General features: G+C 32.1%; 2 protein-coding genes and 2 long non-coding RNA genes across 35 annotated transcripts in view; 2 read left to right on the top strand and 2 right to left on the bottom strand.

The window, feature by feature from the left end:
- Positions 1 to 13,053, top strand: part of sls (sallimus) — a 171,363-nt gene extending 158,310 nt beyond the window's left edge. For 14 of the 16 annotated variants that reach the window (XM_076529445.1, XM_076529444.1, XM_076529439.1 and 11 more), the window contains 13 exons: positions 628 to 782; positions 2,072 to 2,362; positions 2,562 to 2,703; positions 2,977 to 3,246; positions 4,334 to 4,779; positions 6,099 to 6,398; positions 7,308 to 7,462; positions 7,823 to 7,973; positions 10,004 to 10,081; positions 10,155 to 10,259; positions 10,966 to 11,163; positions 11,266 to 11,568; positions 11,747 to 13,053. In XM_076529445.1, the coding sequence (XP_076385560.1) occupies positions 628 to 782; positions 2,072 to 2,362; positions 2,562 to 2,703; positions 2,977 to 3,246; positions 4,334 to 4,779; positions 6,099 to 6,398; positions 7,308 to 7,462; positions 7,823 to 7,973; positions 10,004 to 10,081; positions 10,155 to 10,259; positions 10,966 to 11,163; positions 11,266 to 11,568; positions 11,747 to 11,949 (2,797 nt within the window). In that variant the 3' untranslated portion in view covers positions 11,950 to 13,053. The remainder of the gene's footprint in view (positions 1 to 627; positions 783 to 2,071; positions 2,363 to 2,561; positions 2,704 to 2,976; positions 3,247 to 4,333; positions 4,780 to 6,098; positions 6,399 to 7,307; positions 7,463 to 7,822; positions 7,974 to 10,003; positions 10,082 to 10,154; positions 10,260 to 10,965; positions 11,164 to 11,265; positions 11,569 to 11,746) is intronic. The other 2 variants (XM_076529442.1, XM_076529441.1) reach the window with 1 other exon arrangement.
- Positions 13,054 to 13,595: 542 nt separating this feature from the next.
- Positions 13,596 to 14,433, bottom strand: LOC143264060 (uncharacterized). The gene is made up of 2 exons (XR_013037503.1): positions 14,349 to 14,433; positions 13,596 to 14,145 (listed from the first exon to the last, which is right to left on the bottom strand). It is a non-coding gene; the product is annotated as an uncharacterized LOC143264060 (long non-coding RNA).
- Positions 14,434 to 14,467: 34 nt separating this feature from the next.
- LOC100883812 (Pre-mRNA processing factor 4 kinase) lies at positions 14,468 to 22,816 on the top strand. 17 transcript variants are annotated; one of them, XR_013037497.1, is made up of 16 exons: positions 14,468 to 14,597; positions 15,043 to 15,213; positions 15,284 to 15,530; positions 15,603 to 16,084; positions 16,183 to 16,978; positions 17,090 to 17,437; positions 17,543 to 17,628; positions 17,703 to 17,849; positions 17,921 to 18,074; positions 18,136 to 18,388; positions 18,820 to 19,058; positions 19,354 to 20,032; positions 20,125 to 20,184; positions 20,249 to 20,286; positions 21,197 to 21,271; positions 21,975 to 22,816. It is a non-coding gene; the product is annotated as a Pre-mRNA processing factor 4 kinase (long non-coding RNA). The 17 variants fall into 17 exon arrangements; XR_013037498.1 differs by having other exon boundaries at positions 20,122 to 20,184; XR_013037495.1 differs by having other exon boundaries at positions 19,354 to 19,554; positions 19,882 to 20,286.
- On the bottom strand, positions 22,633 to 26,154 carry LOC100883592 (inositol monophosphatase 1). The gene is made up of 6 exons (XM_003704749.3): positions 25,963 to 26,154; positions 25,187 to 25,320; positions 23,900 to 24,159; positions 23,586 to 23,691; positions 23,177 to 23,328; positions 22,633 to 23,087 (listed from the first exon to the last, which is right to left on the bottom strand). The coding sequence occupies exons 1-6, from the start codon at positions 26,020 to 26,022 to the stop codon at positions 22,981 to 22,983; spliced, it is 819 nt and encodes a 272-aa protein (XP_003704797.1). The 5' UTR covers positions 26,023 to 26,154; the 3' UTR covers positions 22,633 to 22,980.
- Between the last annotated feature and the right edge of the window lie 405 nt (positions 26,155 to 26,559).

Here is a 26,559-nt window from a genome sequence, read left to right as displayed (position 1 = left end):
ATGCAATTATTTTGGTGAGCTGCAAATATTAAAGCACTTTAATATTGTTGATTTTTATGGGACATTTATTTTATGGGTCTATGGAAGGTAGACTAATAATACATATTAGATTATTCATTCGTTTAGTATACTTTGGTGTCTATAAATACAATTATCTTTTTAAATATTTATTAATGTAAAATTGTTTATTTTCATATGACATTCATTTTATGTGTCTATGAAAGGTGGACTAATAATAAGTATTAGATATTTCATTCGTTTAGTATACTTTGGTTTCTATAAATACAATTATCTTTTTAAATATTTATTAATCTAAAATTGTTAGTTTTCATATGACTTTCACCTTATCTGTCTACGAAAGGTAGATTAATAATTCATATTAGATATATCATTCTTTTTATTATACTATGGTGTCCATGAATACAGTTATTTTTTTAAACATTTATTAATGTAAAATTGTTGATCTTTATATGACCTTCACTTCATTTGTCTATGAAAAACATTATAATAATACATATTCAATTTTTCATTCTTTTCATTATACTTTTCTGTCCATAAATACAATTATCTCCCTGAAAAGTTACAACAGTTTGGAGAGAAGTAAAATTTTATTTAATGATGTTGCAGAAAAACTCATGTTATCGAGGAGTCGTCGAAATATACGATCATCGACGAGGGCAAAGTGAAGAAGATGATTATAAGGAAATGTACAACTGACGACATTGCAGAATACACTGCAGCTGTTACCAACGTGAAGACGTCTTCAAGATTGAGAGTAGAAAGTAAGAAACAATTTTTTTGTACATAAATATGACAAATTTTTAAATCGCATTAATATTAATCCTTCATTGTATGATGACTTATATGAACACATTTTACTAACTGTTGAAATTATTGAAAACACTTCTTGTTTTTTTTATGACAAATTGTTTTAGACAATATAACATATTGCAAGTCTATAATTATCGTTAATATTGCAAGTTTAAAATTGTCTTTAATATTGCAAGTTTAAAATTAGTCTTTAATATTGCAAGTTTATAATTGTCTTTAATATTGCAAGTTTAGAATTATCTTTAGTTATGCAAGTTTAAAATTAGTCTTTAATATTGCAAGTTTGTAATTGTCTTTAGTTATGCAAGTTTATAATTGTCTTTAATATTGCAAGTTTAAAATTATCTTTAATATTGCAAGTTTAGAATTATCTTTAATATTGCAAGTTTAGAATTGTCTTTAATATTGCAAGTTTATAATTGTCTTCAATACTGCAAGTTTAAAATTGTCTTTAATATTGCAAGTTTAGAATTATCTTTAGTTATGCAAGTTTAAAATTAGTCTTTAATATTGCAAGTTTGTAATTGTCTTTAGTTATGCAAGTTTAAATACTGCAAGTTTGTAATTGTCTTTAGTTATGCAAGTTTAAAATTATTCTTTAATATTGGAAGTTTATAATTGTCTTCAATACTGCAAATTTAAAATTGTCTTTAATATTGCAAGTTTAGAATTATCTTTAGTTATGCAAGTTTAAAATTAGTCTTTAATATTGCAAGTTTGTAATTGTCTTTAGTTATGCAAGTTTAAAATTAGTCTTTAATACTGCAAGTTTGTAATTGTCTTTAGTTATGCAAGTTTAAAGTTATTCTTTAATATTGCAAGTTTATAATTGTCTTTAATATTGCAAGTTTAAAATTGTCTTTAATATTGCAAGTTTAGAATTATCTTTAATATTGCAAGTTTAGAATTGTCTTTAATATTGCAAGTTTATAATTGTCTTCAATACTGCAAGTTTAAAATTGTCTTTAATATTGCAAGTTTAGAATTATCTTTAATATTGCAAGTTTAGAATTGTCTTTAATATTGCAAGTTTATAATTGTCTTCAATACTGCAAGTTTAAAATTGTTTTTAATATTGCAAGTTTAGAATTATCTTTAGTTATGCAAGTTTAAAATTAGTCTTTAATATTGCAAGTTTGTAATTGTCTTTAGTTATGCAAGTTTAGAATTATCTTTAATATTGCAAGTTTAGAAACATTGTATAAAATTGCATTTAACAATGATGTTCAATCAATTACAGTCGTCGAAACGCCACCAAAGATCAGCCCAGACACGCCGAAGAAGTACAAAGTAAGAAAAGACGAGGATGTAGAAATTGTAGTGAAGTTTACTGGAACACCAAAACCAGAGGACGAATGGACCGTAAATGGTCGCGTGGTGACAAAATCGAAACGCGTGACTCCAACGATCGATGAGGAATCTGCAACTTTGACTATCAGAAAGGTGCAAGAAGAAGATGTCGGTGACTACACTTTGAAACTGGTGAACAATGCTGGGGAAACTAGTATTGAAATCAACGTCGTCATCGTCCGTGAGTATCTTATTTACAATGAAGGTTAATACAGTTGATTTATAAAATAAATAAAATAAAACAAAATAAAGCAAAATATATAAATAAAATCAAAGATAGTTTGGAAAATTCAAAATGGAGAATATAGAAGATTTGTACAAATCTTTCAATGTTTTAATAATTTTTAATTACAAATTTAATAATTTGTTTATTCTTGCAGAGGTACCAAGTGCACCTGGAGCTCCAGAGCCATTAGAAATCACAAACGACAGCGTGACTCTTCACTGGAAGAAACCAGACTCAGATGGAAATTCGCCTATCACTGAATACATTTTGGAGTATCAAGAGAAGACTGAGACTACGTGAGTATAATTCACACTATTCCTTCAAAGTATATTTTAATTCAATTTATTATTTTTGAAGGTTAAAATATTTCTTCAAGAACATATATGTTAAAATGTTTTCTTAAAATATAAATAATAGAATATTTCCTTTAATGTATACATTACAAAATTTTCTTAAGATATAAACATAAAAGTGTCTTAAAATATACATGTTGAATTTTTTTAGAGAAGAGATACTAAAGTAAGTGTTATAACCAACGAATTTAAAAATCGCTTTTCTTCTTTTCAAAGGTGGACCAAGGTTACAGAGACAATAACAGAAACAACTCACAAAGTAACAAAATTAACAACCAACAAAGAATACACCTTCCGAGTGACTGCTGTGAACGAAGCAGGACCTGGTGAAACATCACCAACATCACCATACGTGAAGATATCGAAACCATCGGCTGCGGAACCACCAGTCATCCTGGAACCTTTGAAGAGCGTTGTAATTGGACTTGGAGAAACTGTCACGCTATCATGCGTGATTGGCGGAACACCAACTCCTGAAATTACTTGGTATATTTTACTTTACATTATACTTCACATTCACTTTAGTTTACTTTACTGACTAGTACACTTTTCAAAAACATGGCAATTAGTATATATACTAATTCTTAATATACATTCTTAATATATTGTATATTTTTCATATAATTCAATATATTAATTCTTAGTACATACACATTTAGATTATATTCAAGCTTTAGCTTCTTCAATTATCTTCATCAGTAGGTGATTGAAGAAATATAAATAATAAACCTAGATAGAAATATGTAAATGAATGTATTACTACATAAATTATTTACATTTCTTCAGTGAATCATATATGTACATATATTCATATAAACATAATCAGTTTATTTATATGCATTATTTAAATTTCTTCAAACTACACTTCTTTTGTCAATTGTACATAGTCACATAAATATTCACATACTCTGTTTATTCACATGCATAACTTAAAATTTGATTTACATTTCTTCAGTCAGTTATACACATTCTCATAAATATGTATAGTCTCCATTTATTTACATAAATTATTAAAATTTGTTGAATCATTTATAAATTCTCATATGTGCAATTGACTACATAATCATCAACGTCTTTTAAATAACAAACTACAACTTCAGAAATGAAATACAGTAACAACATTTACAATAGGAATTTTCTCAAAAAACACAAGAACAATATTTACAATACAGTATATACAACGAAATACAGTAACAATATTTACAATAAAGATTTTCTCAAAAAACACAAGAACAATATTTACAATACAGTATATACAATGAAATACAGTAACAATATTTACAAAAGAAATTTTCTCAAAAAACACAAAAACAATATTTACAATACAGTATATACAACGAAATACAGTAACAATATTTACAAAAGAAATTTTTCTTAAAAAAGTGTTCTTTATTTCTATATACACACCTTAATTAATTTTCTTTGATCATTTATAAATTTTCATGTATACAATTGACTATATAACCACATAATCGTCAATGTTTTTTAAGTACCAAACTACAACTTCAAAAATGAAATACAAAAACAATATTTACAATAGAAACATACATTTAATAATCATTCTTCATTTTAGGTTGAAGAATGGCGAAGTTTTCGCAGACAACAGCATCACCTACGAGAACCACATGACAAAGTACACCATCACAAGAACAACGGAGACCTCATCAGCTAAATTCACAGTGAAAGCGAAGAACAAAGTAGGAACCGCAGAAACAACTTGCGAATTGAAGGTTCAAGAAGCGCCTAAGATCGTCTACGACGAGAACCTGGCGAATCAGAAACTGCCAGTTAATAGTCAATGGAAGATCGAGGTTGAGACGAGCGGATTCCCGAGACCAGAAGTGACTTGGACGAAGAACGGCAAGAAGATAGAAGAGAAACGGGTGTCTATTCAGAGGGAAGAGAAGACTTCGACGATATCGATTTCTTCGCTCGTTAGGGAAGACACTGCTACTTATGCGGTCAAGGCGGAGAATCAGGCTGGCAGTTCCTCGGTTGATTTACATCTTAAAGTTATTGGTGAGTAATTTGAGAATTTTTGGAATTTTAGGAATTTTTGGAATTTAGGGAATTGGGAGAATTTGGGGAATTTTGGGAATTCTGGGAATTTTGGAAATTAGGAGAATTTTAGGAATTTTGGGAATTTCAGGAATGTTGAGAATTTTTGGGGTTTTGAGAATTTTGGGAATTTTGGGAATTTTGAGAATTTTGGGAATTTTGGGAATTTTGGGAATTTTGGAAACTTTTGGAAACTTTTGGAAATTTTGAAAATTTGAGGGTTTCAGAATTTGGAAATTTGGGAATTCAGAAATTTTTTATTTCGAGGATTTAGTAATTCGAGGTTTCAGAATTTGGGGATTTAAGAATTTGGGAATTCGAGAATATGGAAATTTTTAAATTTGGGAACTTGAGAGTATTAGGATTTTGGGAATTTGAGGGTTTTAGAATTTGGGGATTTGGGAACTTGGAAATTGTTAAATTTGGGAATTTGGTAATTCGGGGTTTCAGAATTTGGGGACTTGAGAATTTGGGAATTTGAAAATTTGGGGATTTGAAAATTTAGGGATTTGAGAATTTGGGAATTTGAGAATTGGTGAATTTGAGAATTTGGGAATTTGAGAATTTGGGAATTTGGAAATTTGGGAATTTGGGAATTTGAGAATTTGGGAATTTGAGAATTGAAGAATTTAAGAATTTGGGAATTTGAGAATTTGGGGATTTGAGAATTGGTGGATTTGAGAATTCGGGAATTGGTGGATTTGAGAATTTGGGAATTTGAGAATTGGTGAATTTAAGAATTTGGGAATTTGAGAATTTAGGAATTTGAGAATTGGTGGATTTGAGAATTGGTGAATTTGAGAATTTGGGAATTTAAGAATTTGGGGATTTGAGAATTGGTGAATTTTGAGAACTTGTGGATTTGAGAATTTGGAAATTTGGAAATTGGGGAATTTCAAAATTTGGAAATATAGAATTTGGGAATTTATTGATTTGGAAATTTATAAATTCAATTTGTGATGTACAAATTAAACAATTTAGAAATCAACCAATTTGAAAATTTAATATTTGGGAAATTTTTTAATTTCCTATCTCAAAAATTTGCAAATTTCAATGTTTACAATTTTCCCTCTATTATACACAAATATAATAACTTATAACATGCGAATTTGCAAATTTAAATAACTAAAAGTACCAAATTCCTATACAACTATACAAATTCCTATTTTTACAGAAATAAACATTCAAAATTACTGCGAAAAATTAACATGTAAAAAGTAAAATATAAAGTACAGCTTCTATCTAAGACAATTATTGAACCAATTATATAAATTGCGTAGATAAACCAAGCAAACCACAAGGACCAGTCGTTTTTAAAGAAATCAGACAAGATCGTGTGACCATCGAATGGCGACCACCATTAGACGACGGCGGAATCGAGCTTGAAAAGTATACCATTGAGAAATGTGAACCTGGAAAGGCTTGGGTGAAAGTTGTTGACATCGACAAAGAAGTGGAAAGCTTCTGTGTACATAAACTACAGCAAAATGCTGAATACCAGTTCAGAATCATCGCTAGGAATATTGTTGGAGCTTCGGAACCACTGGAATCTGATACTGTTAGAATGAGAACCTCTTTCGGTATGAATATTTTTATTATTCTTCATTCTTCTTCATTCTTCGTTCTTCTTTATTCTTCATTCTTCATTCTTCATTCTTCATTCTTCATTCTTCATTCTTCATTCTTCATTCTTCATTCTTCATTCTTCATTCTTCATTCTTCTTCATTCTTCTTCATTCTTCCTCATTCTTCCTCATTCTTCTTCATTCTTCTTCATTCTTCTTCATTCTTCTTCATTCTTCTTCATTCTTCTTCATTCTTCCTCGTTCTTCTTCATTCTTCCTCATTCTTCCTCATTCTTCCTCATTCTTCCTCATTCTTCCTCATTCTTCCTCATTCTTCCTCATTCTTCCTCATTCTTCCTCATTCTTCCTCATTCTTCCTCATTCTTCTTCTTTCCTCTTCATTTTTCTTCATTCCTCTTCATTCCTCTTCATTCTTCTTTATTCTTCTTCATTCTTCTTCATTCTTCTTCATTCTTTTTCATTCTTCTTCATTCTTCTTCATTCCTCTTCATTCTTCTTCATTCTTCTTCATTCTTCTTCATTCTTCTTCATTCTTCTTCATTCTTCTTCACTCTTCTTCATTCTTCTTCATTCTTCTTCATTCTTCTTCATTCTTCTTCATTCTTCTTCATTCTTCTTCATTCTTCTTTATTCTTCTTCATTCTTCCTCATTCTTCCTCATTCTTCATGCTTCTTTATTCTTCTTAATCTTTATATAAATATTTTGTTAAAACTCAATTCTTAACTTGTTACTACTAAAGATTAAATTGAAAGATCATCAAGTTTAAAGATGTTAGGTTTCGTCAAATTGAATTGCAAGTTTATTTTGGTTTTTAAAAATGTAAGAGTTATGTTATTTTTTATGCCACTGTTTTAATTTGTTAGATAGTTATAATTCGTTTAATGAATAAATTCGTTTAACAGAACCACCAGGAGCACCAAGAGGACCACTGGAAGTATCAGGAATGACGAAGACGTCGTTCACAATAAAATGGCTGCCTCCGGAAAACGATGGTGGAACTCCGATCACGGAATACATCATCGAAATGAAGGAAGAGTCGAAGAAGACTTGGCAGAAGGTTAATAAATACTTCTTTTCTTTTATAACTGATAGTCTTCCATATAAGTTCATTAATAACTTCTGATATATTCACAAGCATAAGTACAAGTGATTTTTAATTTAATTTCCCTAATAATTTCTTATATGTTCACAAAGAACTTTTAGTATAATGTCTAGTATGCTGTATTGCATTATAGTATTATACTGATAAGCTTTCAAAAGATGATCAAACATTATAATCACTCACAATTTTCAAAGGAAGAAAACTGTCTATACCTTACCTGTTTAAAAGAAGAACATATCTTATAACATACAAAGAAGTCATAATTTTTTGATTAAATGATGTAATATTATACCTTGAAAATTGCGTTAATTACAGATTGGAATTACCAAACAAGAAACGACACACTTCAGCGTGTCAGACTTGAAGACAGATGTACCATACAACTTCAGGATAACGGCTAAGAATAGTGTTGGAACTGGACCTCCATATGAAGCAGAGGAAGCAATTGCACCAGGCAGACGAATCAGTAAGCCAATCAAACGATTTCGGCCAATAATTGCGATATTAATGGCTGATAATATTCGCTCTATTTAATCTTTTAGTGCTTTGGTAGCTACAGGCAAAATAATTACAGCTAATATATTATACAAGTTTATTCTTATGCAAGTCTATAGAGGACTACTCTATATCAATCTACCATTTCTATTTGAAGTTGCTGGAGGAATTTTTGGAATTAAATTTTATATTCGAGTTTCGGTACAAGTTGACATAAAAGTTTATATACGAGTTTAATTGGAAGTTTACAGACAAGTTTGTAGACAAGTTTATAGACAAGTTTATAGAAAAGTTTATAAACAAGTTTGTAGACACGTTTGTAGACTAGTTTATAGATAAGTTTGTAGACAAGTTTGTAGACAAGTTTGTAGACTAGTTTATAGACAAGTTTATAGACAAGTTTATAGACAAGTTTATAGAAAAGTTTATAAACAAGTTTGTAGACACGTTTGTAGACTAGTTTATAGATAAGTTTGTAGACAAGTTTGTAGACTAGTTTATAGACAAGTTTGTAGACTAGTTTATAGAGAAGTTTATAGAAAAGTTTATAAACAAGTTTGTAGACACGTTTGTAGACTAGTTTATAGACAAGTTTATAGACAAGTTTATAGACAAGTTTATAAACAAGTTTGTAGACACGTTTGTAGACTAGTTTACAGACAAGTTTATAGACAAGTTTATAGACAAGTTTATAGACAAGTTTGTAGACAAGTTTGTAGACTAGTTTATAGACAAGTTTGTAGACAAGTTTATAGACAAGTTTATGGACAAATTTATAGACAAGTTTATATAGAAATTTATATACAAGTCTACATAGAAGTTTACATAGAAGTTTGCAACATCTGATGTGACTTAGAGCTTGATTTTCTTCTTTTCTTCTTTCTCTTTACTCCTTCAGATTTTCGAAAAAAAAGTCAAATTGACATTAATTTGGTAAAGTCAAAACATTCCAAAATTAATTAACCTTGCATTCCAATATAATTCAATGCATATTATAGTAAATAAATCAATAAAATCAATATTAATTAAATTAAAAAATTATATAAACTGGTGGCGCCATCTCTCCGGCAAACAGGGTGAACTACACGCATTTGAAACACGTAGTTCCGTTAGTTCCCATGTTCAATCGATAGATGGCGCCACCAAAAAAATTCGATTAATATCCATTTTATTGATTAATATCCTATATACTTATTATATATTTATTAGTATTGACTTTATGCTCTTTGAAATATATTTTATGGGTCTAAATATGCAAATTATGTGTTCAAAAAAATTCGCACACTATACTGTTAGTCGATGTTATAGGAAATGACATAAGAATATCAACAAATTTTCTTTCAAGTCACCAAAAACCATCCTCCCAGATACCTTCTTTTGCAAAAAAAAAAGCTTATTTACCAAATTTGGTCAATATCGTAACATAACAATTTTCCGAAATTTTACTTCAATATTATTTCGTTGTGTCGATAAAGTACCGACAGCACAACCAGCTGTAGCCATATTACCGACACGATTGTCGTCACAGTTCACCACTTTTCTCCTAGATGACAATACTCTACAATTCTATAGTGGGCTTTTCATAATAAAAAAGAATCTTATATTAATTATTTTTCAATAATATAATGTTTCAAATTCTTTCTTGTTATTATAAAAACTAAATTTTGAAGTGCAGTATTTTACCAACGTTAAAAATTACCAACCACAAAACTTTTACATGTTATCAACTTATGATATACTATATTACATTTCCCCAAACATCCATACAAATTCATATTTCATTTTATGTAATTTGGAAGTCTTTGCCGAAACAAATAAAAATGTTTTATTTCAAAATAAAAATAGTATGCAAGAAAGCAATGCAAAAAAGGAAATTGTACAAATGAAAAATCTTCAAATGTGAATGGTAAAATGATATAAAACACAAAACTGCTTTCACACTTTAATTCATTCGCACACTAACGCGCTTTACGCTTGTTTAATGCTCTCGCCGTCGCTTAGAAATAACAAAGCTCACCGAAAGCAGCATGTACGCTCTGCTGGGTATATTCCCGTCGACAAAGACAGTCATCAGCCAAAGTAAGCCGGCTTTTTATCGTTCGTCTGTTCTTTCGTTTTCCCATATAAATGATATGACACGCTTGATTTTTAGCACCACCCTCGTGTCCACAACACGTGCAAGTTATAAGCGTTACCAGCAAGAGCGCTACTCTTACTTGGTCACCACCTGCTAGCACTGGAGGCGCAGAACTTACAGGTAATTTTTTAAATAAATCGCATTTTATATCTCCAGAATTATTGTTCATATTTTAAAGATCACTCACATTGTGTCTTTAAAAAAAATCATTCATACTTTGCATTTTAAAAAATCAAACAAATTTTGTATTTTAAAAAATCAATCACATTTTGCATTGTAACAAATCAGTCAAAATTTGTATTTCAATAATTCAGTCATACTTTGTATTTTAAAAAATCAATCACATTTTGCATTTTAAAAAATCAGTCACACTTTGTATTTTAAAAAGTCACTCATACTTTGTCTTTTTACAAATCAAACACATTTTGCATTTTAAAAAATCGATCACATTTTGCAATATAACAAATCAGTCATATTTTGTATTTTAAAAAATCAATCACATTTTGCATTGTAACAAATCAGTCAGAGTTCGTATTTTAAAAAATCAGTCATACTTTGTCCTTTTAAAAACATTCACATTTGGTGGGTTAAAAAGGAATCACTTTCTACACTGAATGTCATGAAGTTCATTTCCAGAGAAATGAAATATAAAATTGTAAAGAGGAGTATCTCTAGTATCATACAATAAGGTTCAGATCTTCATTCCTATCAATTTTACAACAAGTTAAAAAACACAAACCCCTGAACTTCATAACAATTACCCACGTTTACAAAACGAACTCGTAAGCTTTCAGTATTGAATTACATATTTTGTTCTTCCGTGTAGGATACGTGATCGAGAAGAGGCCACTAATCGGAAAAGGAGCAAGATGGACAAAAGTAGTCACTCTAGACGCCACAACTCTCCAATACTGCGTCGAGAACTTGAAAGAAAGCGAATTCCTCTTCAGAATCTTCGCAGAGAACAGTCAGGGCCTCAGTTTACCTGCAAATTCAGAGCCAGTTACCCTAAAGACTCATGCCAGTAAGAAACGCATAATTCTATTACTACTATGCTGTTAACAACAAGTTACAAGCTATTAACAAGTTAAAGATAGATCAGTAAAGTTTTGATGCTTTTCTGCAGGTGTACCGTCCCCACCAACGGCACCTTTGGAGATCAGACAAATCGCAGCGAACACGGTAGTAATTTCATGGGGAAGTCCAGACTCGGATGGCGGTGCACCATTGGAGGGCTACAAGATCGCTATCAGAGACACAAAGAGGACGATGTGGATGGAAGTAGCCCGAGTGACCCCAGATATACAGAAACTGAACATCAGGGATTTACAGGAGAACCACATGTACGTCATCAGGATCTTCGCCAGGAACGAAATTGGACTCAGCGATCCTTTGGAGTCTGAACCCTTGAAGATCGTACCGGCTTCAGGTATAATTTTGCTGAAACATTTTGACATAATTTTAGTACATTTTTTATTTAGAATATTTTATTTTATTTTTAGTAGAAATAAAATAATTTGAAAATTCAAGTGAAAAGTCCTCCTTGAATATTCAAGTAAAAGTCCAGAAATTTTAAACAGAAAAGTAATTATTGACTTATTTTTCAGAATTGACAGTAGTGGAACCAATCGCAGAAGCCACCGAGAAGGGTGAAACCGCCTCGATAAGCTTCAGCACCGAAAACACGAGCTCTTGGCTTCGAGAGCACAACATGGACGCAGACATCCACTCATACGCGAGAGCAAGGCTTCTCAGACAAGACGAATACTTCTTCCGCATTTGGCACTATGCTAAGAAACTCTTCGAATAAGCATTTGTACGATTTAACGAAACAGTAACGAACAGGTTCAAGTTCGTTCTCATCGAGGACCATAATCTGGAATTTCTTTTTTTTAAATTCAAATCTCTTCTTCCACGAACGGTGAAACTTTCAAATATTTGATCTCTGACTTGAATACTGTTAAACAACGAGAACAATCGTTTTATCGTTCCTTTAGAAGCAACGCGTAGTGGCTAGATGGTAAGAGTCGATCGGATGAGTGTAGAATCTAGTCAGCATATAGGTTAATATATTTTTTTTTTCTCTTCAACAACGGACCAAGACTTCCTCGTGCACTCTTGAAATCGATAGAAAGAGCTTTGCTCTGTATCAACGTGTTTCGATAGTTTTACTGAAAATTTGGTTCGAAAAGAAATTCTTCGACTTTGTGAAAGAAGCTAAGAAACCTTACATGTAATCTTTACGTTTTGTTTAATTTTAAACATCATACTATTCACGATTGTTAATTCTGTATTGTTTCTTCTGTAAAGATTTCTTGTAACGTTTCTTCGTTTCGTGTTCGAATGAAAGCTCAATTAAATTGTCGAAGGGTTTCGTATTTCGCGCCAATTTTCAGCTACGTGACGTTTAAAGAAAAATTATTATTGAATTTTCGACGAGAGAAACCCCGAGACTCGGATCGTCGAAGAATGTGATAATCGGTCGTTGATGATCGAATTTGCGTAAAGAAATGATTTAGAAAGGGCACGTGACTCCTCGCCCTTACCCCCACCCCACACCCACCTTAATCCCTTTGTATTTATATACCGCGAAAGCGTCACTCACGCGAGTTGAGTGAGTACTGTTTTTAGTATTTATTCGTAATGTATAATGTATTTAATTTAATTGTTACTCGTTACCATTGCCGTTATTAATGATAATTATTAATGATAGACGTCGGCGTAATGGCCGGCTGTTTATGCGACTGTTAAGCAATGATTAGAAAAAAATGGAAACGAAGAAATGCCACGCGTGGTTGGTGTCGCGAGACGTAACAAATATAGGTGCAAGAACAACAGCAACATTCACCAACGACGCGTCGCATACTTCGCGTTATATTGTAAGACATTTTGCGAATTAAATTATTGCAAATTATGTGATGGTATTTTTAATTTTACCCTTCCCTTCTGGTCGAAGAAAAGTTTTGTTTTGTAATTATATATAATTATAATAAGCCACAATTTGTTTTATAATTATTACATATAATTATAATAAGCTACAATTTGTTTTATAATTATTACATATAATTATAACAAACTGTAATTTGTTTTATAATTATTACATATAATTATAACAAGCCACAATTTGTTTTATAATTACAATCAATTAATAATTGTATTCTACATAGATCACAATTTGAAATTAATGGTTCTTGAATATTTAAAAGTTAATAACTTTCAATACTAATTAATAATACAATACTCAAATATGTTTCTATATCAAATTTAAACCTAGTGCGCATGCGCGTACTTTGCGCGCCTTCGCGCATGCGCACTGTTTGTGTACTATTTAGTCTTCGCTACTAATTATTTAATTTATAAACGCATCGCATATTATTTTCGCAATTATGACTACGATATAATCTACCTGAACTTAAACTTATTGAATCTAAAATTACACATTCAAAATATAAAATATTCAAGTTTATACCGTTTCATTACAGTACACAGTAAATACACTTATTTTTCGATATTATACTACGCTTTGCTATTTACAGCAAACATTTGCCATTTACAGCAGTAGTTTTTACATAGTTTACTACTTGTATACTATTCACATAAACAAATGACAAACAAAAATGTGCTAGAAAGTATCACGCATTCTCATGCAGTATACATACTCATTTTATATGGTACAGTTTATAAAAATAATTCTTACGTAACTTTGTTACATAGTATAGCACAAATGAATAACAAATAAATAATACAACATGTAGAAGAATACCATACACACAACATACAATTTCACACATAAACGCAATGCATACAGTTCCACTTCGGTGTTGTATTCTCTTGCCATGTTGTCATTTTACTTTTTATATATAGCATTCAATCGGTATCATTTTACGGAGCAACGACACTGGATCTGTCTTTTTATAAAATGTATCTAAGAGCTTTCGAATCGCGCAATTTTTATTACGACTCGTAATCCACCATTTTGTACAATAAAGAGTCCATAATAAATATACTGCAAATATAAATTTCAACGTTATTGAGCAATTATTCTGACTATAGTATTAAATCTTATTAAAGACTTATTTTTCATTGTGACTACCAACCCGCGATAATTATATACGTTTCTTGTATTTTTTATGCTGTTTCGCTGCATAATTATTAAGATTGGTAAATCAGTATTATAGAATTACTTATGTGATTGTAATAAATACTTACGGAGAGTGTGAAATAATATAAATTAACAAAAAGCAGAAGTGTAGCAAGTTTCGTGTGACTTGAGAATACGGAAACCGGAAGAAACCCTTCTTTATCGATAGTTCGATACGGGAACGAGATATCTCGAAATAACACGATCGAACATATAAGATGGCAGCCCATTAAAGAGTTCATATATGCGTGTAGTTGTTTTGTGCAGTAATTCTATAGTTTTTTTCTTAACAATAATTTACACATAGTAATCATGGGGTAAGTTTTTAATTTCAACGTTTATCATTACAGAAATTCGATTGGTTTTAATTTTGATACAGGAAAAAGGTGTATATTGTTTGTCTGTTTACATCGTTTATACTTACGTGATCATCTGTTTATTTTCGGAATAAATGTCGTTTACTTTTAACAGGTCCTTTGTATTTTTGGAATAATGTAAGGAAGCTTAATGAATTCACAGCTGAATGCTTTTATTCCTGCAATGATCTTCAATTTAGATACGTTAAAAAAATAACCTAATTTTTCTGTAACATCAGCATTTCGCAATTTGCTCTGTTTAATGCTACTCAACTGCATTTGTACAAATATTCTAAAGATTAATATATAAATCACCACGTTACATTTACTTTTTATAATATTATTCAGCGCATTAACAATGCATATTATTTCTTGTACAGTAATTTATCGTCAAATTGTATTTCAGTACATCGGATTTAGAATGTTTAGACTCTAAGAGAGACATTGTCGGTATAGACTCTGAATCCGACATGTTGATCGACCAAAGAAAGAAAAAGAAAAGAAAACATAAGCATCATAAGCATAAAAAAGATAAATTAATTGAAAGAGAAGATGGTAGGATAGACAGACAAGAAAGGTGTGTAAGATTTGTCTTTTAATGACTATTATTTAATTCATCATTTTGAATGTTATTGAATACTTTGTAGAAAGAGACACAAGAAACATAAACGACCTAAAAAAGAAAGAGAAGTCGAAAATGGATCACTAGATGAGAAATCAACCCGTGTGATTCAGAAAGACATAGGCGTAAATGGCAAAGTAAAAAATTCTTTATTAGAAGTGGTTTCTACGGAAGAAAGCGAAGATGAAAAATTAGTAGATTTAGATTCAGACGAAGTAGATTGTACAATCATTGAGGATGATATTGATCTCGAAGAGTTAATGAAACAGAAGGTAAAGTTTCTTCCAAAACAATGTTTATATATAAATATACAAAGTTTTAATTGTACCCTAATGTTTCTACAGGAAAGGTTACAAGCATGTTTAGTACAGTACCTCTCAGATGAATCTGAAAAAGAAGATAAAGAACCAGATCAAGATGAAGTAAAAGTCACAGAAACACCTGATGTTATACTTGTTGAAGATGATAGCGAGAATGACAATATACCTCCCAAGAAAAGAGCTAGAAGTAAATCTGGTAGTAGAGAACGCAAAAAAGTAGCGAAACCTGAAAGACGCGTGGTAGTGGATATGAGCAGAGATCGTAGGAGTCGAGAAGAACATAAAGAGAAACGAAGAGATTCTGACAGGAGAAGAGAGGATAAAATCCGTACCAAGGAGGAAGTAAGGAGAGATGACAATAGGAAAGATGATAGGCAAGTACGAAAACCGAGCGATAGGCACAGAGACGATTCCCGAAAGGAGGATAATAAGAGAAGGCCGGAAGATGATAAACGTAAAGATTCTATTAAAAGAGACGAGTCGCGTAAAAGAGAACAAGATAGACGGTACGTTGAATATATGACATTCTTATACAACAGTTGATGGATAGGTGCTTGTTTTACCCATTACTAATCTAATACATTTCAATAATCATTAATTACAGGGAAGAAGATCGCCGACGAGATTCAGATCATCACAGTAATTCCAGATCCCGTAATGAATACAAATCATTAGACAAATCTGACAAGTCAAGGCGGGATAGTCGTGACAGGTTGGAAAGCAGAGAACGACAAGGTAGTCGGGATCGCCACGTCAGTCGGGACCGACATGTTAGCAGAGACAGACATGTTAGTAGGGATCGACATATCAGTCGGGACCGTCACATTAGTCGGGACAGACACGTCAGTCGAGATCGTCATGCTAGTAGAGATCGTCACGCCAGCAGAGATCGGCCGTCGAGTAGAGACCGTCGTAGCCGAGACAGACCTCCTAGCAGAGACAAACATAGCCGTGATAAAAGAGACAGTAGGGAACGCCATGCTAGTCGAGACCGACACAGAGATAGTAGAGGAAGTCGCGACCGCAATGATGTTCGGGATCGACGGGACAGCCGAAATCATGACAGGATCAGGGACCGGTCAAGAAGCGTGAGAAGGTCACGTAGCCCTCTTAGAAGTAGATTAGACAGAGATCGAAATGATCGGTACAAACACTCGAGATCGTTGTCTCGAAGTCGGAGAGATAGAGACAAACACATCAGAGATCATGACAGAGACAGAGAGAAAAATGGTAAAAGGGAACGGGGTGATAAATACAAAGACTCTTTATCTGAAGGACTGAAAATAGATCATTCAGAAAGTTCGAGCGAAGAGGATATCAAGGATATTGATATCGAGGAAGAAGAGGATGAAGAAGCGATTATAGAACGTAGGAGAAAGCAAAGAGAAGCGCTTCTTAAGGTATGCTTATTTTATTATACTGTTTAATATTAATTTATATTCCAATACTAGTATTATCTTCGTGCAATAATGTTGAAGAGTTAAGAGTAAATATTTGTGTTCTTAATTCAGAGGTTAGGTGGACCAAATGAAGATTCAAATATGTCTGCCGACATAAACACTGTTCCTGCTACACCGCCTTCAGAAAGTCAATCAAACGTATCTCAGAAATCCATAGAAATTCCATCAAACAATAACGAATCCACTTCAGAGAGTCATACCCCACCACTGCCTGAGAAACCAAAGTCACCGTTAATCAAAGCTAGAAAATCTAGGTTTGAAGATGCACCGTCAGAAGAGACTGAGAAAATTGAGGATACAAAGCCAACAGAAAAAGTTAAACAAGATGATAAACAAAATGCAAAGAAGGCAAACGAATGGGACATGTTTGCTGAGGCAGATAATATTGGTGATTTTAATGTACGTCTACAATTTTTATTATATTTGCAGATTGCACATATTTTTTAAATTTCTGATATATTAAAAAAAAATTAATCTAATTCCGAATATTATTGTTTTACACAGAGTCCAACTGTCGAAGGGAAGCGACAAGGTGGCCCTGATAATCCTAGTTTAACAGACAACTGGGATGATGCAGAAGGATATTATAGGTATGACTTTTCTTCTTTTTGTTCTTTGTATTTTGATCCTATTATTTGAAGAATGTATTTGACTCTGTTTTTAGAGTACGTGTAGGTGAAACTTTAGATTCTAGATACGTTGTTTATGGATATACAGGCCAAGGTGTATTTAGTAACGTTGTGAGAGCTAGAGACAGTGCTAGAGGCAATCTGGATGTCGCTGTAAAAATAATAAGGAACAATGAAATAATGTAATTATAATACATTTTTATATAATGTCAAAGTTAATCAATATATTCACTCTTTCCTTTTTTTATTTTAGGCATAAGACTGGCCTTAAAGAGTTAGAAATCCTTAGAAAACTTAATGACGCTGATCCAGAGGATAGATTTCATTGTTTACGACTTTTTAGGCATTTCTATCATAAGAATCATTTATGTATGGTGTTTGAACCTTTAGCTATGAATTTAAGAGAGGTAAGTTTGTTATTTTATGTCAGTCATTTATTACAGTTCATTATATAAAAATTGTGTTCAGGTTTTAAAAAAGTACGGGAAAGACGTTGGTTTACACGTAAAAGCGGTAAGATCGTATACGCAGCAACTTTTCCTTGCTCTGAAGTTATTAAAACGTGCAAATATTCTGCATGCTGACATCAAACCGGATAACATTCTAGTCAGTGAGAGCAAGCTAGTATTGAAATTATGCGATTTCGGTTCAGCCTCTCATGCTCATGAGAATGAAATAGCGCCATATCTTGTATCAAGATTTTACCGGGCTCCTGAGATTAGTAAGTATCAATCATTCTTACTCGCCGCTCAAATATATCTTCAATAGCCTAACCAACAATACTAATTTCTTGGGTTATTTTTTAATTCCTCTAATTACATTTTAATCATCTAAAATGTATATCACTGACAAACTCAAGAGATTAATCTGTGTTTACTCACCACTCTTCTACTTTGAACCAGCTTCTGATAGCCATGCAAGAGCGCGTCTCTTGAAAAGCATGGTACAAAACGATTCGAAACAGTATACACACTCGATAGAAACAAATAATTTTCAGCGGCTGATTGCGTTAGTCGTATTATTTTTCAATACGTAAACGGAAACTCTGGCTTTGATACATTGATCAAAACCCAACTTGGGGTGAACCCCAACTGTCATAGTGATTTAATCAACATTCTCATGTACCGTAGAAATAACACAGGCATTTTCTAGTTCTTGGCACGCCATATGATTTCGGCATTGACATGTGGTCCGTGGGATGCACCATATATGAATTGTACACGGGAAAAATAATGTTCTCCGGCAAAACCAACAACCAAATGTTGAAATTCTTCATGGACCTAAAAGGCAAAATTCCTAATAAGCTGATTAGGAAAGGCACATTCAAGGATCAGCATTTTGACTCTAACTGCAATTTCCTGTATCATGAAATTGATAAGGTCACAGAGCGGGTAAGTTGTCTTTCTACTGTTTTTTTCCAACCTTGCCCTTTGCCGTGTGGTAAGTCACTTAACGATTATGCTTATTAGGATGGCTCTTATTTGTATAATATACTTCTAATAAGAATTCCGTGTGTTTATGTTGAATTAAATAAAAGAACAAAGAGATTAAAGAATTGGAGTTTGGAACTTTAAGGTTATGACAATTTAAAAATTTGAAAATTGTCATCAAAAATAAATAAGAGCCATTCTGATGCTTATTACCGAACAGACTGTGAATTGTAAAACCACAAATTTCATTTTTTAGGCGAAAGTTGTAGTAATGTCAACAATACCCGCAACTCGTGATCTTGGTGCAGAGTTAGGCGGAAACTCATTGCCACCGGAACAAAGCCGTAAAGTTGGACAATTGAAGGATCTCTTGGAACGAACGTTAATGTTGGACGCAGGAAAGAGGATCACAGTGAACCACGCTCTGGCACATCCCTTTATACAAGAAAAGATCTAGGTAACCCTGTCCGGGGTCCCACATCGGAGAATTCATTGACGTAATTTGCAAAAAAAAAGAAACGACACCGCTAACGATTTGTTGTATACTATAAAAACATACTAACATAAGCGGTGTCTCCTTATATTGAATGTCTTGTATCCGTTTTAGCAGAAAGAGGCGGTGCAAAAGTTTCACGTTGTCACTAGCTCCGTCTATAAGTAACAGAAAAAACACACATTCTCCAGATAAATAAATACATACGTACAAGGGAAACAAATGATTTGAATCACACATTGTACTCTATCAATCTGAACCGTATTATTTAATGAACGATAACTATTGCAGGTCAATAGAGTGCAATATTTTTATATTAAGTAAAATAACCAAGTACGAGCGATGAATAATAAAAAAAAAAAGTAATAATAATGTTGGAGTTCACTGATGCATTTATCGACGATCATAAAACGACAGGTGTTTGTACACAGCTCGGAACAATGTAGTGTATCAGGGCGTAAAAAATCTCTTTTTCGAAAATTGAACCCGCTTAAAAGATTTCGTTTATTTCTTCTCTTTCTTTGTGCACAGCAGCGATAAAGTAATAAACCAACGGTGAATACTAGAAGGAGGAGGCTCGCCGCAATTACAATGGTAAATCAAAATACTTCTGTGGATGAAAAATGAACTTGGGGATAAATGTGACCGCCTCTTTCAGCGTGAACTGGCCATCGATACTTAGCATAAAGAATGGTGGTACATAGTATTTTTTCTTTTTCTCTAAATCTTTCAATTCAAACGCGCGACTTCTTTCACGACTAATAAATCTCGTGTAAATTATTATTATTATTATTATTATTATTAATTATTATTATTATTATATCATAAATCCATTAAATGGTGTGTTACGTTCGCGACGAAGGAGATCTCGTGGAAATTGTAAAACTTGAACGAATTTTGATCGTACGATTCTCTTCTTCTTTTTTTTCCTCTCTTGTTCTTCTGTGTGTCGTCGCGCTGACACGAAGCCCGGTAACAAGGGAACTTGTACCGGCAAAGAAGAAACAAATTGTATAGTAAGTAGGTTATTGAAATAAAACGACACATGCTTAACAGAATGAGAAACGAGCCCTGTAATTTCATACTTTCAGTCTTAATCGCGCTGTATCGCGTGCCGCAAATAATTATTTAAAGAAAAGAATTGTAATCTGTTTTTAATCTAATGACAAGGAGATAGGTAGCCGAAGTGTATCTTAGGAAGTGGTGCAAAATAAGTTATTATAATTATGTTAACACTCTGTCGATCGTTATAGTATTAATAATCGTTTTCATATCTGGCAACTTGCATTTATCTAGACAATTAATGTAAAGACAGGAGTATATAAGAAAATAATAATGTATATATTTGCACTGAGAAATAGGAGTTTCAAATAATTACCAACGAATATTACATTAATTGACCAAAGATTATTCAATCGCTTTCAACAGACGCATCACTGTAGCTCACGATTTCGTATCGTAGCTTAATTAAGTTTTTTTTCATCTGTTTATTTTAATATTACGTTATTTATTTTTGTAAGATGCGACAGAACGTCAATGCTGTTTGAATGGTTCATGGTATACATTTCTTGTGTGGCAATATTGTACGAGGATGCTTATGTTTCAGATGAGTCTTCGATTCAAAGCATCGTTAAGCGCGGTTGGACCTATCATGGGCATTTAACGGCGATCCCGTTGCAAGGTATTCATGGGGGACTGCCTTATGGGATATTTAGTATATCCGTTTCACGTTAAACGACGTAATATTGCAAAAATCGAAAGCTGCACAATTACATCGTAAAACAGAATCAAGTCGTTATAATGATCATCCTTGCTTTCCTTAAAACAAGATATTTTCTTTTTATATGTACTTAATAGTTATATTCTTTTATATATTGCTGACAATTAGAATACGAGATCTTTGTAACACTTGGTTCAAACTGATTACAATTTTAAGGTGTAATAATTTTCAGTGTGTACTTTTCTAGAATAAGTTCTTTTTATTCTTATTTCGAGTATTTTTTCTTATCTTACTATTAAATAGAAATTAAAAATCTCGATGTGAATTGCTTCTAGGAAAGTCATCATTTTGCAAAATTATTACTTTTTAAATTCCCTGTGATTGTACTCAGTTTGAACCAAATCTGTGTTCCAAAGTTCATGCATTCCTCTTGTAAGTTAAGAATATTAAAAAGTATAAACTAATTTAGAAAAAAATAAATATTACTATTTAAATTATATCAACTCTCAATTTTCTGAAACATTGAATATCAAATTTTAAAATAATAAAATGGGGGAAATAAATGTTTCGAGCACATTTCAATACGGAAATAAAATGAATACACAAAATCTCAGATTATGCATATAGTTTTCTAATTGGCAATTTGGTAATGTTTCACTTGTAGCCCTCCCTGTGAGGAGGGGAGACAATGGAAGAGATGAAAAAAGCTGTTGATGGAAAACAATGATGATGAAGAAAATGGAGTAAAATCTTCACGGCAGCGGAGCTTGACAACTGCATAATTATGATGCCTGTCACAAAAAGTGGATCACCGAGTGTTTAATATAAATTTGTATCAACAGGGAGGTTTGTCTTAAGCTTTCGTTAAGATTAACAGAACCGTAAGTATGTGCACAGGTGAGGTATATAAAATCTATATTTTTATTCGGCTGTAATCCTTGGATGGCCGATCTGGGTCAATCGTTACACGAACTTACGAAATTATTGAATGGTATTTTAACTAAAATTAAACTTATCATTTTTTAAACAAAATACACTGAGAGATAATTTTGGAAAAGTAGTATAAAATTAATGAATTGAAAATAAAATGTTGGCTTTATCATTGTAATTGGTTGTCTAAGGATTAAACGTATTGAACAATTCTGATATATTTTTTTATATATGTACATAACGTAAGTATAGGTAACACTAAAAAATGACATGATACTAATATTCATGGCTTTCAGTTTTCAGATAATTAAAAATGGTTTTAATTTGTAATTCGGAAATTGTAAATCAGAAATAATTACTGGGATAAAAGGCGTGTTCTAATAATGAAATAATTCAATTTATTTCACATTATATTTCAATAAAGGACATATTACATTTGCATTCGTATGCCTCTCTTTCAATATACAGTAATGTTAAACATTTAACTCATCGTCAATGTGGATGTAATATTCAATTTACATTTAAATAAATATGACATAAATGTACGAAGCTAATAAACAGACACATTTTTTTGAACCTTTGTTTTAATCTGTAAACCTTAAATGCTTGCAAGATCAACGAAAATGTCGAATCTGCGTTGTACAGTCGAGAGAAAAAGGAATTACAAATCTTATGTACATTAAACACGTACACAATTGACGCAGATATTTGAAATTAATTTTCTTGATATCTCAAGAGTTTCAATCGCGCTCAGGATAATACTGAACTAGAATTTTAGCTAATTCTTGAGCCAACTCCATTGTTGACGCACATAATACTCTTCTGCTCATCACATCAAATGGACCACCTGAAATACAGTATAAAATTAAGATTATAAAAATCAAGTGCCGTATGAAAAACACAATTTCTATTGAAGTTCTGTTGTTTATGAATTACCAGCTGGATCTATGCACACGCCACCAGCTTCTCTCACAATAATATCACCAGCTGCAATATCCCAAGCATGAATACCATATTCAAAAGAAATATCTGCTCCACCACGAGCTACCATGCACATGTTCAAAGCTGCAGATCCCAAACTTCGTATTCTACAAACATATAATGTACAAATATGCTTTAAAAAAATTACATCAGGAGATATTTACTTTAGAAATAAAAGTAAGAACTTTGAAGACAAAATTATTATAATGAGGTCTATATGACCTTGAAGAGGTCAAGCAAATATGACATACTTATATTAAAATACTTATGAAATTAGCCTTGGCTATCTTTGCCAGAATATAACAGTACAATGACTTGATTTATACTCAAAACTTTCATAGGACTTAAGGAAACAATCTTTTACCCATGAACTTGTGGAGTAAGGATACTAGCGTTCTCTAATACAATCTTCATTTTCTCTGGATCTCTGCTTGTGCCCATTTCCATCATTACTAAAGCCTTCCGCAATTCTGAAAGAAATTGAATTGAATTTATAAACAGAAAAGAAAGGTAATAATATTAATATTTAATATCAATGATATTATTCAGTGTTTCAATGTATTTCACTGTTTCAGTGTTTCAATCAATAATTGCATGTGAAAGTTCAGATGGGACACCGTATATATACAGCTCTATTCACATCAATTGTCCCAAAAATATAAAAGTATAAATAATCACCCTTCTCTCCAGAAACACGAATAGGGGCTCCATTGAGAAACGCTCCCTGGCCCCTGCAGGCGGTGAAGAGTTGTTCCAAGATAGGATTATAAACAATTCCAATTTCGGGGACCTTGTTAATTAACAATGCGATCGATATGCATGTGAGCGGCAGACCGTGCACGAAGTTCATCGTGCCATCGATGGGATCGATGATCCATGTCGGTGCGTCAGTTAATTCGACTTTATTCCCAAGCGAGCTTCCTTCTTCGCCAATGAATCTGCAAAAATATAGTTTTACTATCATTGAACATTTCATCTTTCCTATTCCATATCCATATTGCATAGTATGGCGTAAGACATTGTTTTCTGATTTATCAGTGAGATGTGTGATATGATAGTGAAATAATAGAGCAAATCATTATGTTTGTTCTGTTTTAATTGCGTAGCCAAGTATGATCTCATATGTGGTAAATATTTATTTCAAGAGACATTCTTTCGGCTAGGATCAGTTTCGCCAATGGAAAATTCCGTCCTCCATATCTCGAGGCCCTTAGCAGCAGATTATGAGCCGTGGTTTGTTCCAAACATAATGAGCTTAAAGAGCATACAACGCGTCGAATGTACGACTTGACAAGGTCAAATGGTATTCCATTGAATTCATTACCCTTAGTAGAACGATTCATGAGAAAGCAATTTCATAATAGGAAAGCAACTGATGGAAAAAATATAATTGAAAGCTGATCGATTATAGTCGCTTCTTCAATGGCTGCAGACGTTCAAGCTACGTTTCATAGTCGACGTATAATAGGATCTTTGTGCTTCAATATTAAATTCTTAAAAAATTCCTAATGAGTACTTTTCGTATTAATATAACTTCTTTCAAGAAAGTTTGCTGGCATGATGTTATAATTTAAGATATAATTTATCTTTTCAATATTTTTTATAAATTGTTCCCAACGTTTATTGTCATTTATGATATTGCAATCTTCGGTTGTGGCGATGAAGTTCGAATGAAAATGTCAACCAGTGGCGGATCCAGAAAGGGGGCAATGGGGGCTCCTCCAAGAAGTATGAAAACATAAAAAATTCAGTTACATTAAAAAATGAAATTACATTTGCTATCTTAGTTTTTATATTTGCTTTACTAATATAAATTATTTCATCATATATACTGTAACTTTTTTTATGAAAATATTAAATAAAATATAAACAAAAGATTTAAAATATATTTTCAGTAAGACAACTTGTAGATCCGCCCCTGTGAACACAAAATTATTAACTATAAATTATAATAACATAACATACTTGTGATCAGGAAATTTGGAAGATATTCCGTCGATTAACAATTTTTCGACCTTTTGATCCCATTCAGTGACAAGATCGACATCGCAGGATTTCGTCATCGGATCCTGAGGTTGGTTAATCTTTTCCCTTACGATCTATAAATTTCGTAGTTAATATTTAATTTGATCTATTCCCGATAAAAGATATTTCACATTTATGTCATCGTATTTGAATAGTAGTCAAATCTTCCGTTATTAAAATTCTCGCGCTATCGCGAGATAAAAAATATACTGTTGTTCATAATGACTATAGTGGTAATGATAGGTTATAAATCATAATTCTAAACTGAATCATCGCAAAATAACAGTGAGGTGTTATTTCACTCAGCACGATAACCGCGCTTCTAAGAAGCCGAACAAGTACAAACCCCCTCTATGAAGTAATGTAATTATCTTTCTACCTACGAAAATGTCACAAAAAAAGTGTATAATAGATTATATTAAATAACACAGTAATGTTAATACATAATATCGATCAATGCATCATAATTATAATTTGCATCATAACAGACATGCCGACACTATTGCAAAACTATTGTCAATATTCATTATCGAACAAATAACAATAACGTGTTCGACAGGACAGCATAGCGCGAATATAACGAAAACGATAGTGAGAACTCGATTGAAATCTGAAGCTACGTACAAAATCGATAAACCCGCTATCGGCCAAGAATAACTTTATACTCAAAACAAGAGTTGCCGCTTGTCGTTTTTATAAGAGAAAACATCACTTACCGAGCCTGCTTCCTTCACTAACTGAAGGACCGCTCTGTAGTATTCGTTGACGTTAGACATATTTTAGTAAAACGCTTGAAATTTAGAATGAAAAAACACGAGTTTAGAATTCTGTAGTAACAGGCGCTAGGTAATCACATCATGCGTCCAATGGCAACGGCTACCGACTAACTGACGTAACATCTCGTCAGCTGGTTTTAAAATGCGGTTCTTCCGTCACTGATTCTCGCGAATGAAAGCGACAGTGGCGACCCACTCTGCGGAAATCGTAATTCACTTTTATGCCACTTGATCATGAAATCGATACTTCGATACCTCAAATGAATTTTCTTTTTCTATTATTAACGACGAATAATTTATTATTAATTATTTTTTTTTAATTAAATTAAAGTAGTAATTTTAAATAAAATAGTAATTTTTTATAGTAACCTTTCATTTTTAAAGCGGAAGTATATAATATATTTTAAAAAATTTTTGTTTAATGTGAAATGTTACAAAAATTTATACCACTTGAATTTATTTGTATTTATGAAATAGCAAAATAATTAAAAATAGCCAAATTAGATGAGATGTTATTGTATAAGGGAAGAATGAATG

This window comes from Megachile rotundata, chromosome 3 (assembly GCF_050947335.1).
Source record: "Megachile rotundata isolate GNS110a chromosome 3, iyMegRotu1, whole genome shotgun sequence".
Classification (NCBI taxonomy): domain Eukaryota; kingdom Metazoa; phylum Arthropoda; class Insecta; order Hymenoptera; family Megachilidae; genus Megachile; species Megachile rotundata.
Note: the sequence above shows the minus strand (reverse complement) of the source record. Positions and strands in the feature narration are given on the sequence as shown.